Source organism: Oreochromis aureus, linkage group 23 (assembly GCF_013358895.1).
Source record: "Oreochromis aureus strain Israel breed Guangdong linkage group 23, ZZ_aureus, whole genome shotgun sequence".
NCBI classification, from domain to species: Eukaryota; Metazoa; Chordata; class Actinopteri; order Cichliformes; family Cichlidae; genus Oreochromis; species Oreochromis aureus.
The window spans coordinates 23,941,883-23,961,799 of NC_052963.1; the positions used below are offsets into that span (position 1 = coordinate 23,941,883).

General features: G+C 38.9%; 1 protein-coding gene and 1 long non-coding RNA gene across 3 annotated transcripts in view; one reads left to right on the forward strand and one right to left on the reverse strand.

Annotated features, from left to right (window-relative positions):
• LOC116325326 (prolactin receptor-like) overlaps positions 1-12,248 on the forward strand; it is a 52,096-nt gene extending 39,848 nt beyond the window's left edge. For both annotated transcript variants that reach the window (XM_039606792.1, XM_039606794.1), the window contains exons 4-9: positions 988-1,157; positions 5,799-5,977; positions 6,651-6,804; positions 8,471-8,558; positions 10,112-10,181; positions 10,625-12,248. In XM_039606792.1, the coding sequence (XP_039462726.1) occupies positions 988-1,157; positions 5,799-5,977; positions 6,651-6,804; positions 8,471-8,558; positions 10,112-10,181; positions 10,625-11,302 (1,339 nt within the window). In that variant the 3' untranslated portion in view covers positions 11,303-12,248. The remainder of the gene's footprint in view (positions 1-987; positions 1,158-5,798; positions 5,978-6,650; positions 6,805-8,470; positions 8,559-10,111; positions 10,182-10,624) is intronic.
• On the reverse strand, positions 5,347-15,159 carry LOC120436221. The gene is made up of 4 exons (XR_005610250.1): positions 13,582-15,159; positions 8,463-8,544; positions 5,891-5,970; positions 5,347-5,375 (listed from the first exon to the last, which is right to left on the reverse strand). It is a non-coding gene; the product is annotated as an uncharacterized LOC120436221 (long non-coding RNA).
• Positions 15,160-19,917: the final 4,758 nt, after the last annotated feature.

Here is a 19,917-nt window from a genome sequence, read left to right on the forward strand (position 1 = left end):
CAGCCATAAACTCTTCAGACTACTTCCATCAGGAAGGAGGTTCTGCAGCATCCGGTCCCGTACCAGCAGACTGAGAGACAGCTTTTTCCACCAGGCCATCAGACTGCTGAACACGTCATAGACACCTCACCCTCACTACTGGAACTTCAACATTATGCACTCCATACTGTACATTAATGCCACTGTTTTGCACATACCTACCTCTGTATATTTTATATTTTATATATCTTATTTTATTGTTTACTCTATTTCATTTGTAAAACATGTATATACACACTCACACACACACACACACACACACACACACACACACACACACACACACACGTAGAAAAACATATTTAGTACACACATTCAGTAATGTATATACCTTTATATATGGTACATATATTTATTACTTTTTAGATTAACCATTTTTATATTTTGCTTGTTGCACGTTATTGTATTTTGCACAACTCTGTTGCTTGTGAAGCTTGCACACAAGAATTTCACTCGCATGTACTGTACCAGTGTACCTGCACATGTGATGTGACAATAAAGGTGATTTGATTTGATTTGAGAATGGTTTTAAGCTGGTTTTAAGCTGGTTTCAGATGTTGGGACTACTTGGTCAGGACTGGATTCAGTCTTGGTTTGGGGTTTGATCGAGAACTTGCCCCAGAATTTGTGTCTCTCTCTCTGTAATCTCCATGTGTTAACCTCAGGTCCTCAGGAGTGAGACCATCTGTTGTGGGATACCTTGTTCTTCTTTTGGCTGAAAACAGTTCTTCAGCACTCTGGTTGGATGTTTGGCTTCATGATGGCTCCAATAACTGTGATAAATTATTGCAAACCTGCTTAAAAATTAGACAAAATTAGACTGTTAAAAAGGCCAAAAACAAAAGAAAGTCCAAGTATTGTTTAAAAAGATGTCCAGTGTTAATTTACTGATTTCCCTTTTGTTTGTTAGTGCTTGTCTAAATGGTTTTTTTCTTTGATTTTGTGAAGGAAGGAAGCCAAACTGGAATGTCCAGACTATGTGACTGGTGGCCCCAACAGCTGCCACTTTGACAGCAGCCACACATCTATATGGACGGTGTACTGTTTGACCGTGACCGCCGTAACCACCCACAGAAACTACACCTCCAAGCAGCACTGCCTGGATGTGGCAGAAATAGGTAAGGGGTCGGATCTGGGTTAAAAATGCTGAGTCAAACTAATTATATGACTCCATTACATAAAAGTTCTGTTTTTTTGTTTGTTTGTTTTGTTTTGGTTTGTTTGTTATTCGGCCAACAACAAAACTGTTCTGTTAAATGGAAATTTATTCAGAATTGGATCAAAATCAGATTTTGGTGCAGATTTCTCCTCGTGACTTCTTATTTACTGACAGAACAGTGATACAAGAAAACACATGAAAAAAGAGCAAGTTTCAAGGCTTCAAAATTCATGTCTGAGTATTGATAAACCAATTCTTTTAAAAAAGCAATCTTCATGCTCAGGCAGCCAGCTGTGCCACCTGTGGTCAAAGCACCAGCGAAATAATGGGCAAAAGTGAGATGACTTTATTGTCTGCAGGTTTTAATTCATTTTACCTCCTGGAAAACTTAAACGACTGCATAAATAAGATAAGTCACAGCAAGTTCACAAGAAGGAGAACTTGTTCTAATCTCAAACTGGATTTAAACCAGAAACAGAAAAACATTTGTACATGAAGAGCCAAAAGACTTTGGACTGGAAATCAGTAGGTTTTTAACTTTTCCTCACTGTCATCGTAATTGAGCTGTAATTTTATGTGTATCTGGTAAAAAGCAACCGAATGTGTTATTAGTACAAGCAGTTCAATATGACCTTTATTCACTATGTGAATAGCAGGTTTTGTCCTTGCTCAAAATTAGCCCTAACTATGTACAGCTGTAAGTTTTACCTCTTTATCATTATATCGCCATTCATTAAAAAAAATTAACACTCAAGAACAGGGGAGGATTTTCCTTTGGGTCTGGGTCAAACATAACTTAAAAATGGTGCCACATGTTTGTCTAGCTATTAATAAGGAACCACTTTTCAGAAACAGGTCGCTTCAGTCTTTAGGCTCGTCTTCAAGTTCATAAAAAGACAAAGAGCACTTGACAGCTGACAGAGCTGCCAGTTTGCAGAGAACTAGGAGTTAAAAACAACTGTAATAGTTACTGTGATGGGGTGAATAATTACCCACCTACTTCGTCTGGATTGGATTAATCCTGAACCTAAATAGAGGATAATAGGGGGATTTGAGGTGTGCGCTATGAAGGGAGATTAAAGGAAGCTTTGTGGCTATCTGGCTGAATCACCATGATACTTACCCTCAACACATAACCTCGTCTGGACAGGTCGTGTTTAGAGTTTTGATTTAAAATTGTCTTTAAGTGTAACAAGTACCGTCTGCTGAGGGAATACCTTTTACACATAAACTGTATATAACAGATGGACACCATCACAGTGATGTCACACATTGGTTTTTATGTAAGTGTTTTGGCTATGCTTTTATTTGGTAACCTAGAGGGACCATATTTGGATGACAGGTCAGAATGCTGTGTTGTCAATATTTGGCTCTTTTGGCACTTCTCATTTGTACTTTTGCAATAGCACCTAAAGATGCCGTCAGCACACACTGTCTGCTGTCTCCTCACAACTTACATGCATTTAAATTTCTGAATCAGGAAATACATAACCAATTGGCTTGGCTCTAAACTCCATTTTTAGCTGGAATGGCAACAAATCAAGCAGCAATTAGAAAGCCGTTCAGTCTATTACAGAGCCTATTCAATTTGGGAAAACAAATTTTACTTTGCTTTGGTCCAAAGTTAAAGTGATTTCCTCGTCTCCTTCATTATGGCACAGTGCCATACCTGAATGCTCTTCTTCAGCTTTATTTAAATGGATCTAGTTTAACATTTAACATCTGTAATGAGCAGCTGTCAGTTTGGAAAGAAACAGCAGCATTGAGAGCAGATTGAGTGGCAAAATAAATGTTTTCACTTATGAATTCACAAGATTAATGGTTTTCCCCCAGCACTGCTCTCTTGACTTATTTTCAGAACCTGTTGCTTTCTGCCAGAAGGCTTAATAACCTCTATTCACCTCCTGTTGCCCTGTTCCACTGACTCAAACCGGTGGCACTCCAGTGATTCATTTTGTGTAGAAAAGTTCAAAAGAGTCAAATTTAGCATCAAACATCTGAGCATGAAGCGCAAGGTTAGGGTTAATGAAGAAAGTTGATAACCACCGTCACGACTGACATGATTGCTGACTTCTGGCTAAATTGGATTTATTCTCCACCGATGCTAATGGCAGTAAAAAGTAACACTTAAGTCTGCAAAGCAAATGGAAATCTAGTTGTGTGAAAAAAAGGGGAATGTAATTATGTGTCTCCACATGAGGTAGATAAATCAGGGTTCCCATGCATTCTTAAGAAGTTTTAAAAAGTATGAAATTTGATTTCACATAAAATGTCTTTACTTGTGAAAGGCCTTTTTACTTTTTTAAGGTACTTATGACTGAAACAAACCATAATACTTAATCAAATATACAGTCATGGTAAAATAAAATTTCACCCTTTTTAAATTCAAATATTTAACATTTCATCAGCAAGTGTGAGCGCCTCTATAAAAGTTTTGGGAGTTTGCTAGTCAGGAACATTCATGTGTGCGGTAACTCAATGCCAAGAAGGAACGACATCAGCAATGGTCTTAGAGAAGCAATCGTTTTCCTGCCTATCATTTACTGAAGCGTTGTAAGATCGTTTCCAAGTCCATCATTCAACCGTGAGGAAGCTTACTCACAAGTGGAAGGCACCTAGAAAAATATGACACAGTGAAGTTTTTCATCATCAGTTCTTTCTAGTAGCACTGATCATGACATTTTTGTAGGTGTTAAGTGTTTGACTGACTGCTACACTGAGGCCGAAGTATAGTGTGTACCACACCTGAGAAGTCGGAAAACACAAACTGTTTACAATGAATACAAAACAGAACTTCTCATGTTGCAACATTGTTTTCCTCTCTTAATTTTTACCAAACAAGCAATGAGAAAAAAAAAATTAAAAAAAATAAAAAGGGAGAAAAAAACAAAACAAAAAAATCCAAAAAGACCCCCCCGCCAACAAAATAACAAAAGCCACAACCCGGGAGGGATTATGATATTAACTAACCCTTTCCATAAGAACCACACAGAAGTTAGCTACAACATCACTGAGCTTCACGTTCCCGTTAACACAGACAGACATCAGACCACTATGGAGAAGCTAATCCGTTAGTCAGCTGGAACATCCTTAAGTTGAAGTTTAGAGAGGTTTTCCAGAAAGAGACCCCAAATTTTATCAAATGTGCCCTTTTGGTTCTGGATGGAGCAGTGGATCTTTTCCAGACTGAGACACGACATGAGATCAGCAAGCCACTGAACATGGAAGGGCGGGGCAGCAGCCTTCCACCTCATCAAAATGGCACGCCTAGCCTGGAGGGAACCAAAAGACAGCACCCTATGCTTTGCTCTGGGAATATACTTATCATCCTCTCCTGCTGTACCAAAGAGAGCCATTTTTATGTGATGTTTTAAAGCTTCTATGTACTACTGCTGTACATTCATATACAGAATGGTAACAAAACTGAGTCAAAAGAAGAAGAAAAATTATGAAAGGACCTGCTATCACAGGCCATACTTAATTAATATAACCAGATGTAATGCAGAAAGACTAAAGGAGACCAAGTTTTTCTTCAATCCAATTTCAGTCAACTATAACAAGCAGAGACTGAAGTTAGTATGTGCTTGTTATCGTTTGTAAAAAGCTGCAGGATCATATAAAGTTGAAACCACAGAATCTCTCAGTGTGCTCAGTCTGAACTGAAGTAATTTAGCTGTGGAGCATTTCAAGGTTAACCATGTGAGTGAGCTCCTGATGTAATTAGAATCTTGTTTCACTTCATATTGAGTCTATTAGCAGCCATTCATTCTTACTTAAATATAAGATTCACAAGGTCATTCCTTAATTGAGGGAAGTTTTTTAAAAGCCTCAAACCCTGCTCATATTGAGATTCTGCGTGTAATGACCATGAGGCCTCTGCCAGCTGCTAATCTCATTTATTGGGGACTGAGTGTCTGTTATTATCCAGATGCTGCACATTTGGACCAGAGCAGTCCACTTCCTGAGCTGGTTTTGAGGGGTTGCAGATTGGAGGTCTGCTTGGTATCATTATCATTGAACACGTGTGTGAAGCAGCGTCATGTGATCAGCAGTGTAGTGCTCTTTTTGTTGTGTGCCTCAGACATCAGGGGAGGTCAGAGACGTCGCTCTTATCACAGCCATGCAGGAGATTCAGCTAACAGCTGCAGATAGAGTCCAACGCAGGGTGGCGGTTTCACTGGAAGGGAAGTTAAAGGTTACAGTTCCAGTGTTAGAAACTAATTATTCTCATGACTCATTACTGAAATGTCGCACACCTAAAAAGAAGGAAACACACCTTAGATGAATCAGTCAGAGGGTGAATTTCCCTCTGACAAATACCGTTTGATGTCGAATTTCAATTACAGCTTTACTGAGAACACTTCAATACATTTTCACGACTCACTACATAGTGAGTTTGACATTTTTTAATGTTAAAATATATAGAGTGTAGTGTTTATATTATATCCCTGTATAGTACTCTCAAAGCCTCCCAATATGCTTTGTGATAAGTAGGGTACTAATAGTTACTACCCAAGTCTAAGAGAAAAGAGAACCCAGAATTTTGACAAGTCTGATACACTAGTATTTACCATGTTCTGGATCTTTTTTTTATTCACAGTTCAGACAGAAACACCAGTCAACCTGACCTACAACCTGACAGACGTCGGTGGTGATGAAGTGGGCCACAATGCGCTGATCTCCTGGACCTACCCGGTGCCTGCCCATGTGCAGTATGGTTGGATCACGCTGGTCTATGAGCTGCAGTACAGACGTATTACCGAGCCAGACAACTGGAAGGTAATGAGAGAAGTAATAGTGAGTTTTTATACAAATGGAAAAAAAACCAAACAAGTTCTTGGGTGAAGCTGTTTACATTTACAGTTCTGGATATTTATTTAGGAAAGAAAAGAAGTCTTTACATCGCTGAGGTGTGTTTCTGAATTAAATTGGTGATATTTGCCTTTATTTTATTTTACTTTACTTTTAAAATAATTTAAGCGCAGACAACTGGTTCAAATGTGAGATTACAGTCATTTGTTTTAATCTAGTTTTGGTTTCAGGTGAATGAGAACTTATTGTAATTCACTGAAACTAGCTTGTGGGTGTGAGGAAGATGTTGGATACATCATCTGCATAGAAGATGATATTTTGAATCTTGTACAGAATTTGATTAATAGACGTTAGAGAAAACAAGCTCAAACAAAAATGTGATGAGGATGGCGAACTTCAACAAAATGTCAGGAAAAATGAGGAGAGACCCTAAATTGAGCACACAATTGAGAATCTCAAGATACAAAACAAACAAACCAAAAACAAAAAAAAGTTTTGCTAACAAAAATCTGCGTAAAACAATGTGGCAGAAAATGTTATACACGTTACACTGAGTTCATTTCTCTTCTTTAGACAGAGTTTCAAGTATAAAGTAGTTCATTATGGTCTGCATGTCACAGAACATGTTGTCTGTTTGCAGGTGAAGCATCCTCTACGTGAGCCTCAGGTGGAGCTTCTTGGACTCCCGGTGGATGACTACGTGGTCCGAGTTCGTTGCCGTCCGCAGCACTCCAAGCTGTGGAGTGACTGGAGTGCCACGCTGTTGATGAGCATCCCCCCGAGGCCGTCTGCAGGTACATCAGCAGCCAGATGCAGTGACGGTGCTGATTTACATGCTTCTGGTTTTGACTTTTAAGTGTTTCTTATTTTTACATTTATTGTTGTTTTAATTGCACAGTATGTTTCTGCATTTATAAATTATATTTTATGGGTTTCTCATGAGATTCATTTTGAACAAATTTTATTGCAAGTACAAAAAAGTTAAGCACCTATTTTTATTGTAGATCCTAACTAAAGCTTTATAATGCAGGCATAAAATCACATTGCATTTAGTACAGGCAATGATAGGACATCAATAACTTAACTAAAAAACACCATCCAGTTAAAAGCTCTCAACACAAACTCAGTAGTGCTGTGGTTCAGGAGGAAGGATTGATTCTGTCAAACATCTACAGCTTGACACTAGACATTAACCCTGCAGACACATGCTAAGCTTTTTTAAGCACATTAAGCATATTTCTTGTACATGCAATGTTGTTTTAAAAAAAAACAAACGAAGAAAAACCAAACATAAAAGGCAGTTTTTCAGACATAGAAAACAGCATTTCTTTCAGTGCAGTGCCAGGATTCTGAATTTGGAGGGAATGGATCAGATCTATTTGAGCTGAGGTTTCACATTACAGAAGTTAATGTTTTTAATGCTACCACTTCTATTTATTACAAGCAGGTACATGTGACTGTATCAATCAAGGAATCAGTAATGTTATTTTTGCTGTACATTAGAAAGATTAATATAAGCCAGTTCACAAGCTGTGGGTAGTGACTGAAAGATGCTCTCCCTCAGTGATCGGGTGAGGACTTCAGCCATTTGGGAGGGATTCAGATTAGAGGCGCTACTACTCCATAGATGATGGATAGACACTGAAATCCAACTGAAATTAAATAAATCCTGTCTTATTTGAATTATTTCCATCATATAGGCTAGATCACAGTAAAAGAGAGCTGAAGAAAGAGACTGTTTGATGAGCTACATTGACTCTCATCAATCGAGAGGCTCACTGTACTTTAAATTCATTAATTTCTCTCAATAGAAACTGCCTCTGCTTTCAAAGAGAAACATATGCAGTAATTTTCAGCTCTGTGTAGTTCGACTATGAAAAAAGCTACTGTGTAAAATACATGTGACCTATTTATTAACAATTTCAGGAAAAATGAGTTTTTTCCCCTAAGGCTAGTGTAAATATCTTTTAAACAGCAGGAGAAAGCCATGCTGCTTCAAAAAGCATCATGCCCATGTCACAAGATATGGCATCCACAGCAGTATGCAATGCAAAAGGAAAAAAAATTAAAGAAAGGTTCTTGATTCTCTGCTGAATAGCCCCTGCTTGCTTAACAGGCATCAGTTCATGTGAAATGGCCTTTTCTGATTGATTTGAATGATAAATTAATGAATGTTATCTTCAAAGATTGGAAAACGACAATCTTTTTTTCATTTTTTATTTTTAATTGTATTTGTTATAATCATTTAACATAAATCAAGGAAAATCTCTCTCACAGGCAGTCCTGATGGGCTCTTTGTTAAATTGGTGGGTCCAAGCCCCTTAGGCCCACCCACAACACCACAAAAGATTTCCTCTATTAAAAAAAATCCCTTTTCCCAATTAAATGTGTCACTGAAGGAGTAAAGCTGCAGGGGGGGAGGAGAGGGACGGTGACTCAAAGTGTGTTTTACCTGTGCAGGTAAATTGCTGGTGCTGATTCTGGTGACTGGAGTCGGCGTTGTGGCTCTGCTTGTTATCACCTTCAGTATTGTTCTACAAAGCAAGAGGTGAGAAAAAATACACATCTGTTTCTGTCACACACACACACACACACATGTGCGCACACACACACACACATATCATTTAATTTAGATTTTTGGACTTAATATCGCAGGTGTAGAAGTAAGACGCTAACTGCTGCCCTGCTTCTTGTTTTTGTAGCTGTCAATAAGAATTTTCTTTACATCTGAACTGATTCATTTTTAGGAAGACCTTCAAAGTTGTAAAGAATGTTCAGCTGCAGAGGAATTGTTAAACTATCCAATTCTGACGCAAAGGAAGAGCTGACTAAGAGAAAACTGTAAATTCTTTAAAAGATTAAAAACCTTTTATGGCTGGAACACCGACTTCGTTCAATGTGTGTGTGCCAGCTTAGTGCTGCCGTGAAGCTGCCTATTTTATGTGTCAATTAAAGACTCATGGTAAAAAGCAAGTACACCCTTTTTCAAGGTTTTACATATCACTACATAATAAAAAAAAATCTAGTCCCACCAGAGCATTTCAATCAGGTTGAAGTCTGGACTTTGACTGAGCCACAGTCAGTCTGTTGTAGATTCTCTACTGTGCTTGGGATCATTGTCCTGTTTCATGACACAGTTTGGGCCAAGCTTTAGTTGTTGGACAGATGGTCTCAAATTTGACCCTAGAATACTTGGGTATACAGAGCACCTCATGGTCGACTCATTGACTTGTGGCTGCAAAACAAGCCTAACTCCACCACCATGCTGTAAGCTGGTATGAATTGTTTGTGCTGATACACTGTGTCTGTTTTTGTGCATTATGATCAAACATCTTTACTTTGGTATCTTCTGCCCAAAGGATGTCTTCTGGTTTGTTCAGATGCATCACTGGAAACTTAAGCTGTGTTGCAATGTTCTTTTTAGAGAGAAGTTGTTTTCTCTTGGCAGCCCCTTCAAACCAGCCTGTTGATTAGTCTTTTTTGAATAATCCTTTTCACAAGAGAAATTATGGACTTCAGATAGTTTGAAAATGGCCTAAAAAACATTTTCAGGTTGATGGGCCACTACAAATGCATCTCCAAGGTCATTGCCCATGTCTTTCCTCCTTGGCGTTGTGTTAACATACACCTGAATGCTTCAGACCACCAAACTTCCAAAATGAAAAGCTAATTCAAATTGGGGGTTAACCTGACCTGGGACACTGTAGACTGTGTAGTCACAAAATAGAGGGGGTGTGGCTTATGAACTATACTACATACAGCCACCAGGAGGTGATCAGGATATTTTGGCTTCACTTCTGAATCACGTGTTTGAGCTTCTCTTCCCTATAATTGCCCCATTATACACACCAACAAGTTCCTATTTAAAACAGAAAGTGGTTCAGGATAATATTTTCCATGAGAACCTTTCAGAGGCTCCACAGAAACACACTGTGAAAAATAAAGATTAGCTTCTGTCCTCAGTGTGGACAAAATGAATGAACCAAGATAGGTTTTGTCTCTTCTCAGGATCACACTGTCACAGTGTGGGAGGATGAATGCGCCGTTTTTGTTTGCGTGCTGACATGTTCAAACCTCCTCTCTGTCTACGTTCACCTTCAGAATAAAAGAGTACTTCCTGCCACCCATTCCAAAGCCACGGATCATCGGCATTGACCCATTGCTTCTGAAGGTAAGATGCGTGCATGCATCCCTGCTTTCAGGGTCGTGTTTTAGCCATTTGTCCTGACCTTGTACTTCTGCTCCTTTATTGCTTTCTCTCCATTTGTTTGCTTTTATCTCTCCTCCCCCTCTTTTTCTTATTGTATCCTCATGTTTCTCCTTCTTTCGCTGTTTTCACTGAAAATTGCCCTCATGTTCGTTTTCTTTTTTCTATCACTTTCCTCATTTCCCATTTACATTTTGATTTTATTTTTCCTCATCTCTTTTCTTAATTTTCATTTCTCATTTTTCTGCTTTCCTGATCCTCTTCCTCTTAATTTCTTAATTTGCCTTACAATCATTTCCTTTATCATTATTATTCTTTTCCCATTCTCTTCTACATCTTAATTTCTCATTGGGTTATTAATTTTTTCTTTATTTATTTATTCCTTCCATCCTCACCTCCATCCTCAGAAGGGGAACTTGGACGAAATCAACCGTCACTTCAGTAACTTCCACAGCTACAGGCCTCCAAGCTACACTGAGGAAGTCTGGGACCACGTGAGCGCCAATGACATCTATCTCACCACACCAAAGCACAACAGCAACGCACACAACCCTACAGAATCAGAGAGGGACACCTTAATAGTTCCCTGCAACCCGGCGCCTTCAGAAGTGTCTGCCCGCCATCAGCTCACAGCTCTAAACCCAAACTCGTACATGCAGAGTGTGCCACCTTACTGCTCTTTACCCAGTGAAGCCTTCAGCCCACCTCTGAGTATTCCTTCCCCGTGGCCGATGCCAGAGATCGTATCACTGCCTGGTACGGACTACAGCATGATGGAACATCCCAGCCTTTCCAACGCCATCCCCACTCCAGACCTCACTTTCAGTACCAGCCACTCACCGCAGGACTTCTACACCTGTGTCCAGCTCCTAAATGAAAGTGGTGAGGTGCATCTAGTGCCATGCTTGCCGCCGCCATACTGCAGGGAGTTCCCACCTCTCCCAAGGGCCAATTTAGATACTGCAGAGAAGGAGGAGAAAAAGAAGGCAACCAACTACCAAACTAGGAAGAATGATGGCGGCAACTCTGAGAAGAGTGAGGCGGCTGTCCCTCTGCTGCCTGTTGCTGTTGACAACAGTGGCTGAGTCACAGGAAGGAGATCCATAAACTTTGAGAAAATGCGTCTAACGCAGAGACCTTTAAAATATGCAAAGTAAAATCTCCTGTAACCTGCTGGTTTGACTGGAAAGTGATACTGTTCTGTTCCACACCACTCAAGCTTCAAAGAAGAAGAGCACCTGGTTGACTCAACAACAGGAAGTAAACCTGCAGGCTCAAAGAGCCTTTTTTTAGCTTGCTAAAATCCTGATCTAGTATTGGAATCCATTTAACAGACTATGGACCAACAATACTGATGCAATAAAGAACATTATGTTTTGATGACCAACATTTGGGCCCTCACAGTGTTGAAACTGATCATTTCAAAGACACTTGGCTAAATTTTAAGCTTCACCTGCACTATGCTAGATTTAAAATCAAAGAAATCAATAGTTAAGAGAAAAAAAATCAAGACCAAATTAATACAAGCAAGCACGTCATCCACAAAAGCTGGATTTCCTGGTGAGATTAACACTGAGCCCTATTTATGGGTAATGGAGTTCATCAAACTTGAGGAAGCGTAACTGTAAATAAAAGAATATAAATGTCACATTACCACTCGCTGCTTTTCCCCAAAGCTTCTCATTCAGGGTTGTATGTCTTCTCAGGAAAAAGTGCAGTCTGATGTTGAAGGATGTTTGATTTACGGGGTATGTTTAACTTTCAACCCACTGTTTTCTTTATCCGTCATTAAAGCAACATCTGGTGCATATTACACATATATGTTACAAAGCTGTAAATATCAAACTCTACCAGCTGGCAATCTTCATGTCCAGGATATCAACTTATTCCATTGTGTTGTACTTACATGTGCCAGCCTTGTACGGGAATATTTGCATCACACTCTCCATCACTTTCAGAATGTGAGTCTGGCACATTTTAGTGGGTATCCCAGACTGGGGAGGAAAAAAAAATAAAAATACACAAAAAATAAAAAAAAATATATATATATATATATATATATATATATATATATATATATATATATATATATATATATATATATATATATATATATATGGGTGACGGAAAGGCTTGGACCCAGTTAAACTCACACTGCTGGTACGACATGAAGCTGGCTGCCGCGAAGAAGCCGGACGTGGCAGATGAGAACACCTGTTTCTCTTCAGAGGAGAAACCTTTTACATTTTCAGTCCCAACAGATTTATTTAGAGATTTATTCCAGAAATATAAGGAATCAAGGAAAAGTAACTCCGCTCCCTCAGGAAGACAGAAACTGTGAATTTCTTTTCATTGTACTCAGTATGTTTAACTTTGTGAGGTCTCAGTCAGGACCCTATATTTTGGAGAGAAGCAAAAGGCATTCTGATTGCTGTAACTTTTGGGAATTGGGATAATAACAAAATGACTTTGTAATCACTAAGCATCAGTATAATCACTGAGACCTCACAGGATTAACGAACTTCTACCTCTGGCCACATCTCTTTAGTTTCCAGAGAATATTCAATAAAGTAAAGCCCTCCCCCCGTGGACTATTACACTGTAATATATATTTTCATAACAGATGGTTTCAGTCAGGATTAAAAAATAACACTATTACAAAAAGTGTTATATATATTTTTTGAAATGATGAAAGACCACCCTCAGGTAGTGTGTTCTTTATTTTCTTGGATAGAAGTGACATATTTTGGAAATCAGAGCAAAGAGAACCAGTGCATGCATTCAAATTGCAGTATTACATTTTGTATTTAGGCCAATGAATTCAAAGATACTGAGTCTGAGGACTCGTCTGGGGTTAAATACAAAGAGTTGGTTGAAAAAGAAGGATGTTTTCAAGAGCAAATCCAATCTGTCCATCTGCTGCTGGCTGATCTTTGGTGCCAGGTGATCTTACTCTATTTCCAGATTGTAATGACAGCTAAAATTAGAAAGCAGTTCTAGCACTATTCTTCAGACCAATGGGATGAACAATACCTGTAGTGTGTCTAAGACATAAGGCCTCTTGATGTACCAGTCTTACCTCTTAATGTTCAAACACTTCCATAATATATATCCTAGACACCCTGAGAAGGATTTGACCAGTCAGTATCCTGAAATTCAAGCCCAACAATATCATGAAATCATTTGGCTGTTTTAGAATGTCTTAAAACTTTTCCAGCATCAGAGTTCCAAACATGACACCAAAGAAAAGCCAGTAGCATTTTACCAGCTGGATACACTGGGTGATTTTTGATTCCTTATGCCTCAGAGAAATGCTGTAACCACTGTGTTGAGGTGGGTTCTGTAGCTTACTAATAATTTCTACCTTGTTATTGTCGAAATGGCTGCCACTGCTGTCCGACTAGCTGTTTCAGGACACAGAAATACATGAAATGACCACAAAATCATACTTTAGCAGTGGAAAGCAATGAGTTCCTATCCTGTTGCCATGGTTACCAGAGAGTTTTACATGTACTTACTGGTTAATTCCATTAAAAAGTCTTTTTCCAACATGATGATGATATCTTGACAGAGTTACACCAATACTGGACACCAAGATATACTCATCCTCTTAAAGAGTGACAAAGTCCACATTTGGCAGTTGAAGTTTTCCATCCTGCTCCCCATCAATAATTCTGCATGTTTGAAAATAATGCTTAGAGGAGCCTTTAAATATGACCCCAATGAGTTTTTTACAAGCATCCACATGTGATGAGTCAGAATTCACACCCACTGTAACTATTACTATTTCTATCAAACCACAGCCCTGAGAATACAATCTTGGTTTTATCTGTTACTCCTTTTCCACAGATATGGTGCTGGTGGCTAATCTAGATCTGTTTTTATGCATTTCCACCAAAAGGAGAACAGTTCCACCCAATTGCTGAGCCCATAGCTGGACCCCCTAATGCCAGCGGCTCTGGGAGGGCTACCATAAGAAAGGCAATAATAATTAACAGGTTCAGCCCACAGAATTATTTTTCTTCCAATGGAAAGTACCTCAACTTCTGTCAGTATTAACCCAATAAACTTATAAAATTATAAGTTCTCAAACTCTTGAAAATGTGGGTTCGTTCTTAAAAGTCACTGTCACAGAACTGGCACCAGCACCAGAAGGTAGGAGTTAAGTTTTGACAAAAATGTAGTGTTTGACCTCCTGGGTTAAAATACAGGGCTGATTTCCTGTAGTGAGGTCTGGCTGCCCTAACCATAACACTGACTGAGAAAGAAAACAATAATTACTGTCCAACATGGGACACAAACTGCGCTCTCCTCATTGACAGTCTTGGGTTCAAGCTGCTCTACCACCTTACCCTTCTGAGGTGTAAGGTGACTTTTATTCTACTGCTACCATTAATCACATGATGTTTGTAGACATGTCATGTATTTCTGCAAGACCAAGTTGAGCTGTGTAGATATGCCATGTCATGTGTGGTGGATTCATTGAGGATAAAAAACTGACCCTGATGGATGTGTTGGAAGTGGACCACTATCTATAAAACTCTTGTCATTGTACACTGATGTAAACACCGCTGCCCTGTTAGCTCTGACACTGAGAAGTGTGCCGTCACTGTGGTTTTTTTTCTCGTTGATGTTGCAGTTAGACGTCGTGCTGTTACCTCTTCTTGTGCCTGTACGTGCCTTTTTTCACAGAGTACTATTTGTTTGCTGTTCCTCTGTCGTGTTGAACTCTCAAGCAGCCAACGTGCCACTCCTACACGCCTGGAAATCTTTTAATGTAAGCAAAAATGGTTGATGGGGGAACACCTACAGTGTCTGCACATGTGTGCTGTGTGGAGCATGTACAAAACCTGCTCAGTGTTAGTTACAGTTTCACCTTTTATTGTGTCTAGACAAAAGCACTTTCGATTACTCTTCAATAAAATAAAGAGTTTAAAAGCTTCTAAAAGTGTGTGGGCTTCATCATTCTTAAGGCGTACACCTTTAAATCAAAACTGTTTGAGATGGTTGATAAAATGGAGTGATTCGTGATTGCTCCAAGAATAATCATTCTGGTTTATTTCCTCTCATGTTTCTCACTAATGTGTCCAAATTGTAGTTAAGTGTCAGCATAACTGGATTTGGTTCTGTTCTGCCTCCTATGTGAGTTATATCTTCTTGTCCTTGTGATGATCAACAACTTGTTTAAAGAACATACATAAAGTGTCTATAGATAAATAGTTACTAAATATTAATTAACTGACGATCATGGCTCATGAGTTGGCAGTTCGTCTTGTAACTGGAAGGTTACCGGTTCGAGCCCCGGCTCGGACAGTCTCAGTCGTTGTGTCCTTGGGCAAGACACTTCACCCGTTACCTACTGGTGGTGGTCAGAGCGCCCGGTGGCGCCAGTGTCTGGCAGCTGTGGCTACAATGTAGCTTGCCATCACATGTGTGTGAATGGGTGAATGACTGAATGTAGTGTAAAGCTCTTTGGGGTCCTTAGGGACTAAGTAAAGGGCTATACAAATACAGGCCACTTACCATTTAATTAACTGTCAATATATCATTTATAAATGCCTAGAATAAAGAGCTAGGCTTACTTTAGGCGGAACTGGGCTTATCGTAAGTTTTATTTTGTAACAGGCCTAAATGAACCAAACACCAAAAGAAGCTAAAAATGAAAAAAGTAGAAAATAAATAATGTGAAATTAAGAGAAAACAGTGGCTTCTCGTGAGAGTCAAATGTCTCATGTGTGAAAGTCCACTGACTGCTCGAGTTTTCCCTGGATGATCCATTTTCATTCCTCAGTCTGAGCACATGGCTGTTTTTGGTAACTCACAGTCCCTTCCACCAGAGATACAATCAGACACCAGGAGTTAAGGAGTGAAGTAGGTGTCCTACTTAAGGAGACTTCCTTATTTTTTATTTATTAAATACGATGGTTGGCACAGCTCCACCATTTACCCACTGCTTTTTGTTTGTTTGTTTTTTAAAGCAGGCATTTAATGATCTCAACATGACAGTATTCCTGGAGCTGTTTATATTGTCACAGTCATGTGAAAAAGAAAGATTTCTTTGCAGTCCTGTGGCAAACGCTCTATGATTCAGTAGCTTGTGGAACCCCCTTTAATTGCAATAAACTGAATTCATCATTGAATGTTTGACTTCATCAGTGTCTCACATGGTTATGGAGGAATTTTGACCCTCTCTTCTTGCTTCATGGAGGTGTGTGTGCATTCATTTATGCACAGCTCTCTTAAAGTCCCTCTACAGCATTTCAATCAGGTTGACATTTGGACATTTGGACTTTGACTGGGCCTTTTTCTTTTTCAGCCATTCTGTTGTACATTTTCTGCTGTGCTTGGCATCCAGTTTGGTCCAAGCTTTAGCTGTTAGACCGAAGTCCTCACATTTGACTCTAGAATACTTTGGTATACAGAGGAGTTCATGGTCAGCTCAGTGACAGCTCCACTTTGGTCTCATTTGTTCAAAGGATATTGTTCTATAAGTATTCAAGCATTCAAACCTAAGCTATGCTGCCATGTTCTTTTTAGCGAAAAGAGGCTTATACCTGGAAATCCTTTCAAACAAGTCATACTTGGTCGTTTTTCTGGTTATGAGGTCTGTAGCATCTGAGATGTAGCCCGTGGGTTTTTTGCAGTTTGAACATTGCATGGGCTGACCTAGGGGTAAATTTGCTGGGACGTCGACTCCTGGGAAGATTGCATCAATCATTAGTGCTGCTAATTAAGTACATTTGATTAGCAGCACTTTTCTTCTATTTAGCATCCTTTCAGCAGATCCAACATAGCATTGTTATATAAGCTGTAAGCGTTGTGTCTCAGCAGCTGTGGTGACTAACTAGATCAAGCACTTCAACTATACATCAGAAGCTTTTTTTAAAAGAAAAAAGGAAAAAAGAAAGAAGAAAAAAAGAAATACACAAGGCCCAGGCAAGAGGAGGCAGAGGATGTGTTGTCTTCTGTTGCTGTTACAGCAGACATGGACATTGCCTCAGATACAAACTTAGGCGGGTGAATTCAGACCCACTGTAATCTCACTGTGGCTCAGTGCCATCTGTGACGCACCGAGCCAGACATTCACACACTTCTCCAGTGTCCAATTTCTCACTTAGGCCTAATTGAAAAATAAATTCATTACTCACAACAAAGTTATTCAAGGAAACTTCAGAGGCCAGTGAGAAATATCCATGTCTGCCACACTGTCACCATGAAATCATGCCTGCTGCTCAGAGTAATGTCAGTGTTAACAGCAGCACAGTGTCTCTGTTCCTTCTGTTAAACTGTGCACACAGGTATGCAAGAGTGAGTAACCATGGTTACAAAGGGACGCCGTGATCATCATTCCCACCCGAACACCTCAGGCTATTATGAAATTTTAGCTCTTTTTTTCTTTTCTCTTTGGTGTTATGAGGCATTGACGGGAGAGAGGAATTAAACACAAAAACACACTAATAGAAAGAGAAAAAAGGTTTGGTTTTACTGAATAAAAAAATAAAATTGCAATCCAGGTATCCACAGAAGGGTAAATCCACAGGAAAAGTCAACCCAGGAAAAGGCTCTTTTATAGTGATTCAATTATAAAAGGGACCAACATTTACAAAATAAGAGCATGACAGTAAAGCAGAGAGCTCAACCTCACAGTTTATCATCTTATATAGCAGCTTTGTCCCTTCCTGCCATGCTACAGCTGTCTCTCACACCACTTTATACACAGAGGGTTAAAAACACTTATGTGTTCTCAGTCACAGCTCCTCTGCCAATCCTCCTCTATCCTCTAGCTTCATTTAGGGTTTCCTTCAAGACTGATTTTAAGGACACACACAGAAAAAAAGGCCCTGAACTGCCGTAGGTTTTCTGTCTGTGTGTGTGTGTCACCCCTGTAATGGACTGGATGGTGTGGTGTAAAGATTAATGTGCAAAATCATTAATTTTGTGGCAAATGATAAAGAATTGATTTGCAGAAGCAGAAAAATATAATCGTATTAATGTCAATGTTCCTGCTTAAAACAGCTGGATTAGGAATCACCACAGGCTCGCTCTGAAATTATGATTATTATAATATTTTATCCAAGAGCTTTTCCTGGTTTTTATTCAGTCAGTTACAGTAAATAAAGTCTTTCCATAATTAGCTCTACATGCATGCAGGAAGACTCGTGTATCTTATTAATCTAATGAGACCAAGTAGAAACACATCACGTGAAGTGGAAATAGACTCTCATGGGAAAAGAGAAGGAGTTTAAATTCAGTTTGATCTGCTGAAACATCCAGTAATTAGAATTCATTTTGTAAGCCTTTAAACTCGAAATAATGAGCTCATAATATCAGTGTGTGTGTGAGTGTGTGACTTAAATTAGCTGCATTCTCAGACTATAAATAGTCCAGATGATTGTCAGCTGACTGCAGATAAACACAGACACACACAAACACAGACACACACAGGCCTGGGAGACTGCAGTTCCTGCCACTGACTGAGAAAATCAGCTTTCTACGGGAGGTCGTGTTACAAAAGCAAAAATAAAAACTGAAAAATAAACGGTTCTATGCACTGAAATGGTTAGTCATGTGGTTAAAGGACAGGGAGGCAGTCATCACTTGTTTTCTGTGCTTGAGTCCAGTGATACATCAGTGTGGAGTTTTATTTTTCTTCCTTTTTCTTTCTTTTAGAAGCTTTGTTTTCTGTGTTTCAAAGCAAGCGTGTTATCATGCCGAGTGACTATAACACAGAGAGTTTACCTGCTGTCTGAAACCAGAATACAGGAAAGAAACTAAGTGAAGAAAAGGGGAGGGCAACAGAGGAGTAGAGAGAAAGGACAAAGAAACTACAGGAGAAAGAAAAGGTTAAAAAAGAAAAGGACTCAATAAAAGGAAAGCTCTGAAGAAACAATGTCATGACTAAATAATAAAAAACAAACAAACTGACCTCCAAACACATTTCATTATGTTTTTGGTCATTATTTGATAAGCTTGCAGCATTGCTGATGATGTAACAACATTGTAACATTGTTACTTTAAAGAAAATGAATACAATCTACTGTACAATGTATCTACAACATAAATGCAATAAAGTTTTCTAATGCAACAATGTAACTATGTTACATATAAGACATTTTGAAAAACAATTTATCGTACGCTTATCAGACGTTATCTATCTTTTCACAGAAAGGGTAGACAGATAGAAGCAACTCTTATAAAATTCACCCTTAAAAAATATGTCTTTAAGAAGGATTTAATATGAAAGTGAGCTTGCTGACTGTATCTCCTTATTTCAGAAGAATCAACATTGCTAGGTATTAAGAATACTAAATTTTAAATGTAATGCAGAAGTAATACACCGAGATAGATGGAATTACAATGACAATACCCCAACCAAATTTTTGTTGGTGGAGAATAAACTAAAGAAAAGGAAGGAAATACAGGAAGAAAGGCAGTGGGAGAGAGAACAGCTTAAAAGATAGGAGGAAATGAACAGGAAATAAAGAAACAAAGGTGGAAAAGAAAAGGAGAGAAGGAAAAGGACTGAGAAAAGAAACCAAAGGAATCAAGGAAGAAAGAAGAAGTATGTGAAAAAAGACAAGGGAGGAAAGGTAGAAGGAGGGAAGGACACATTATAATCATGTTGTGGATGTAAATCTCAGTGAAATTAGAGAAAGCTGAATCCTCCTGTAATTACTGTTATTCAATAAACATTTCTTTA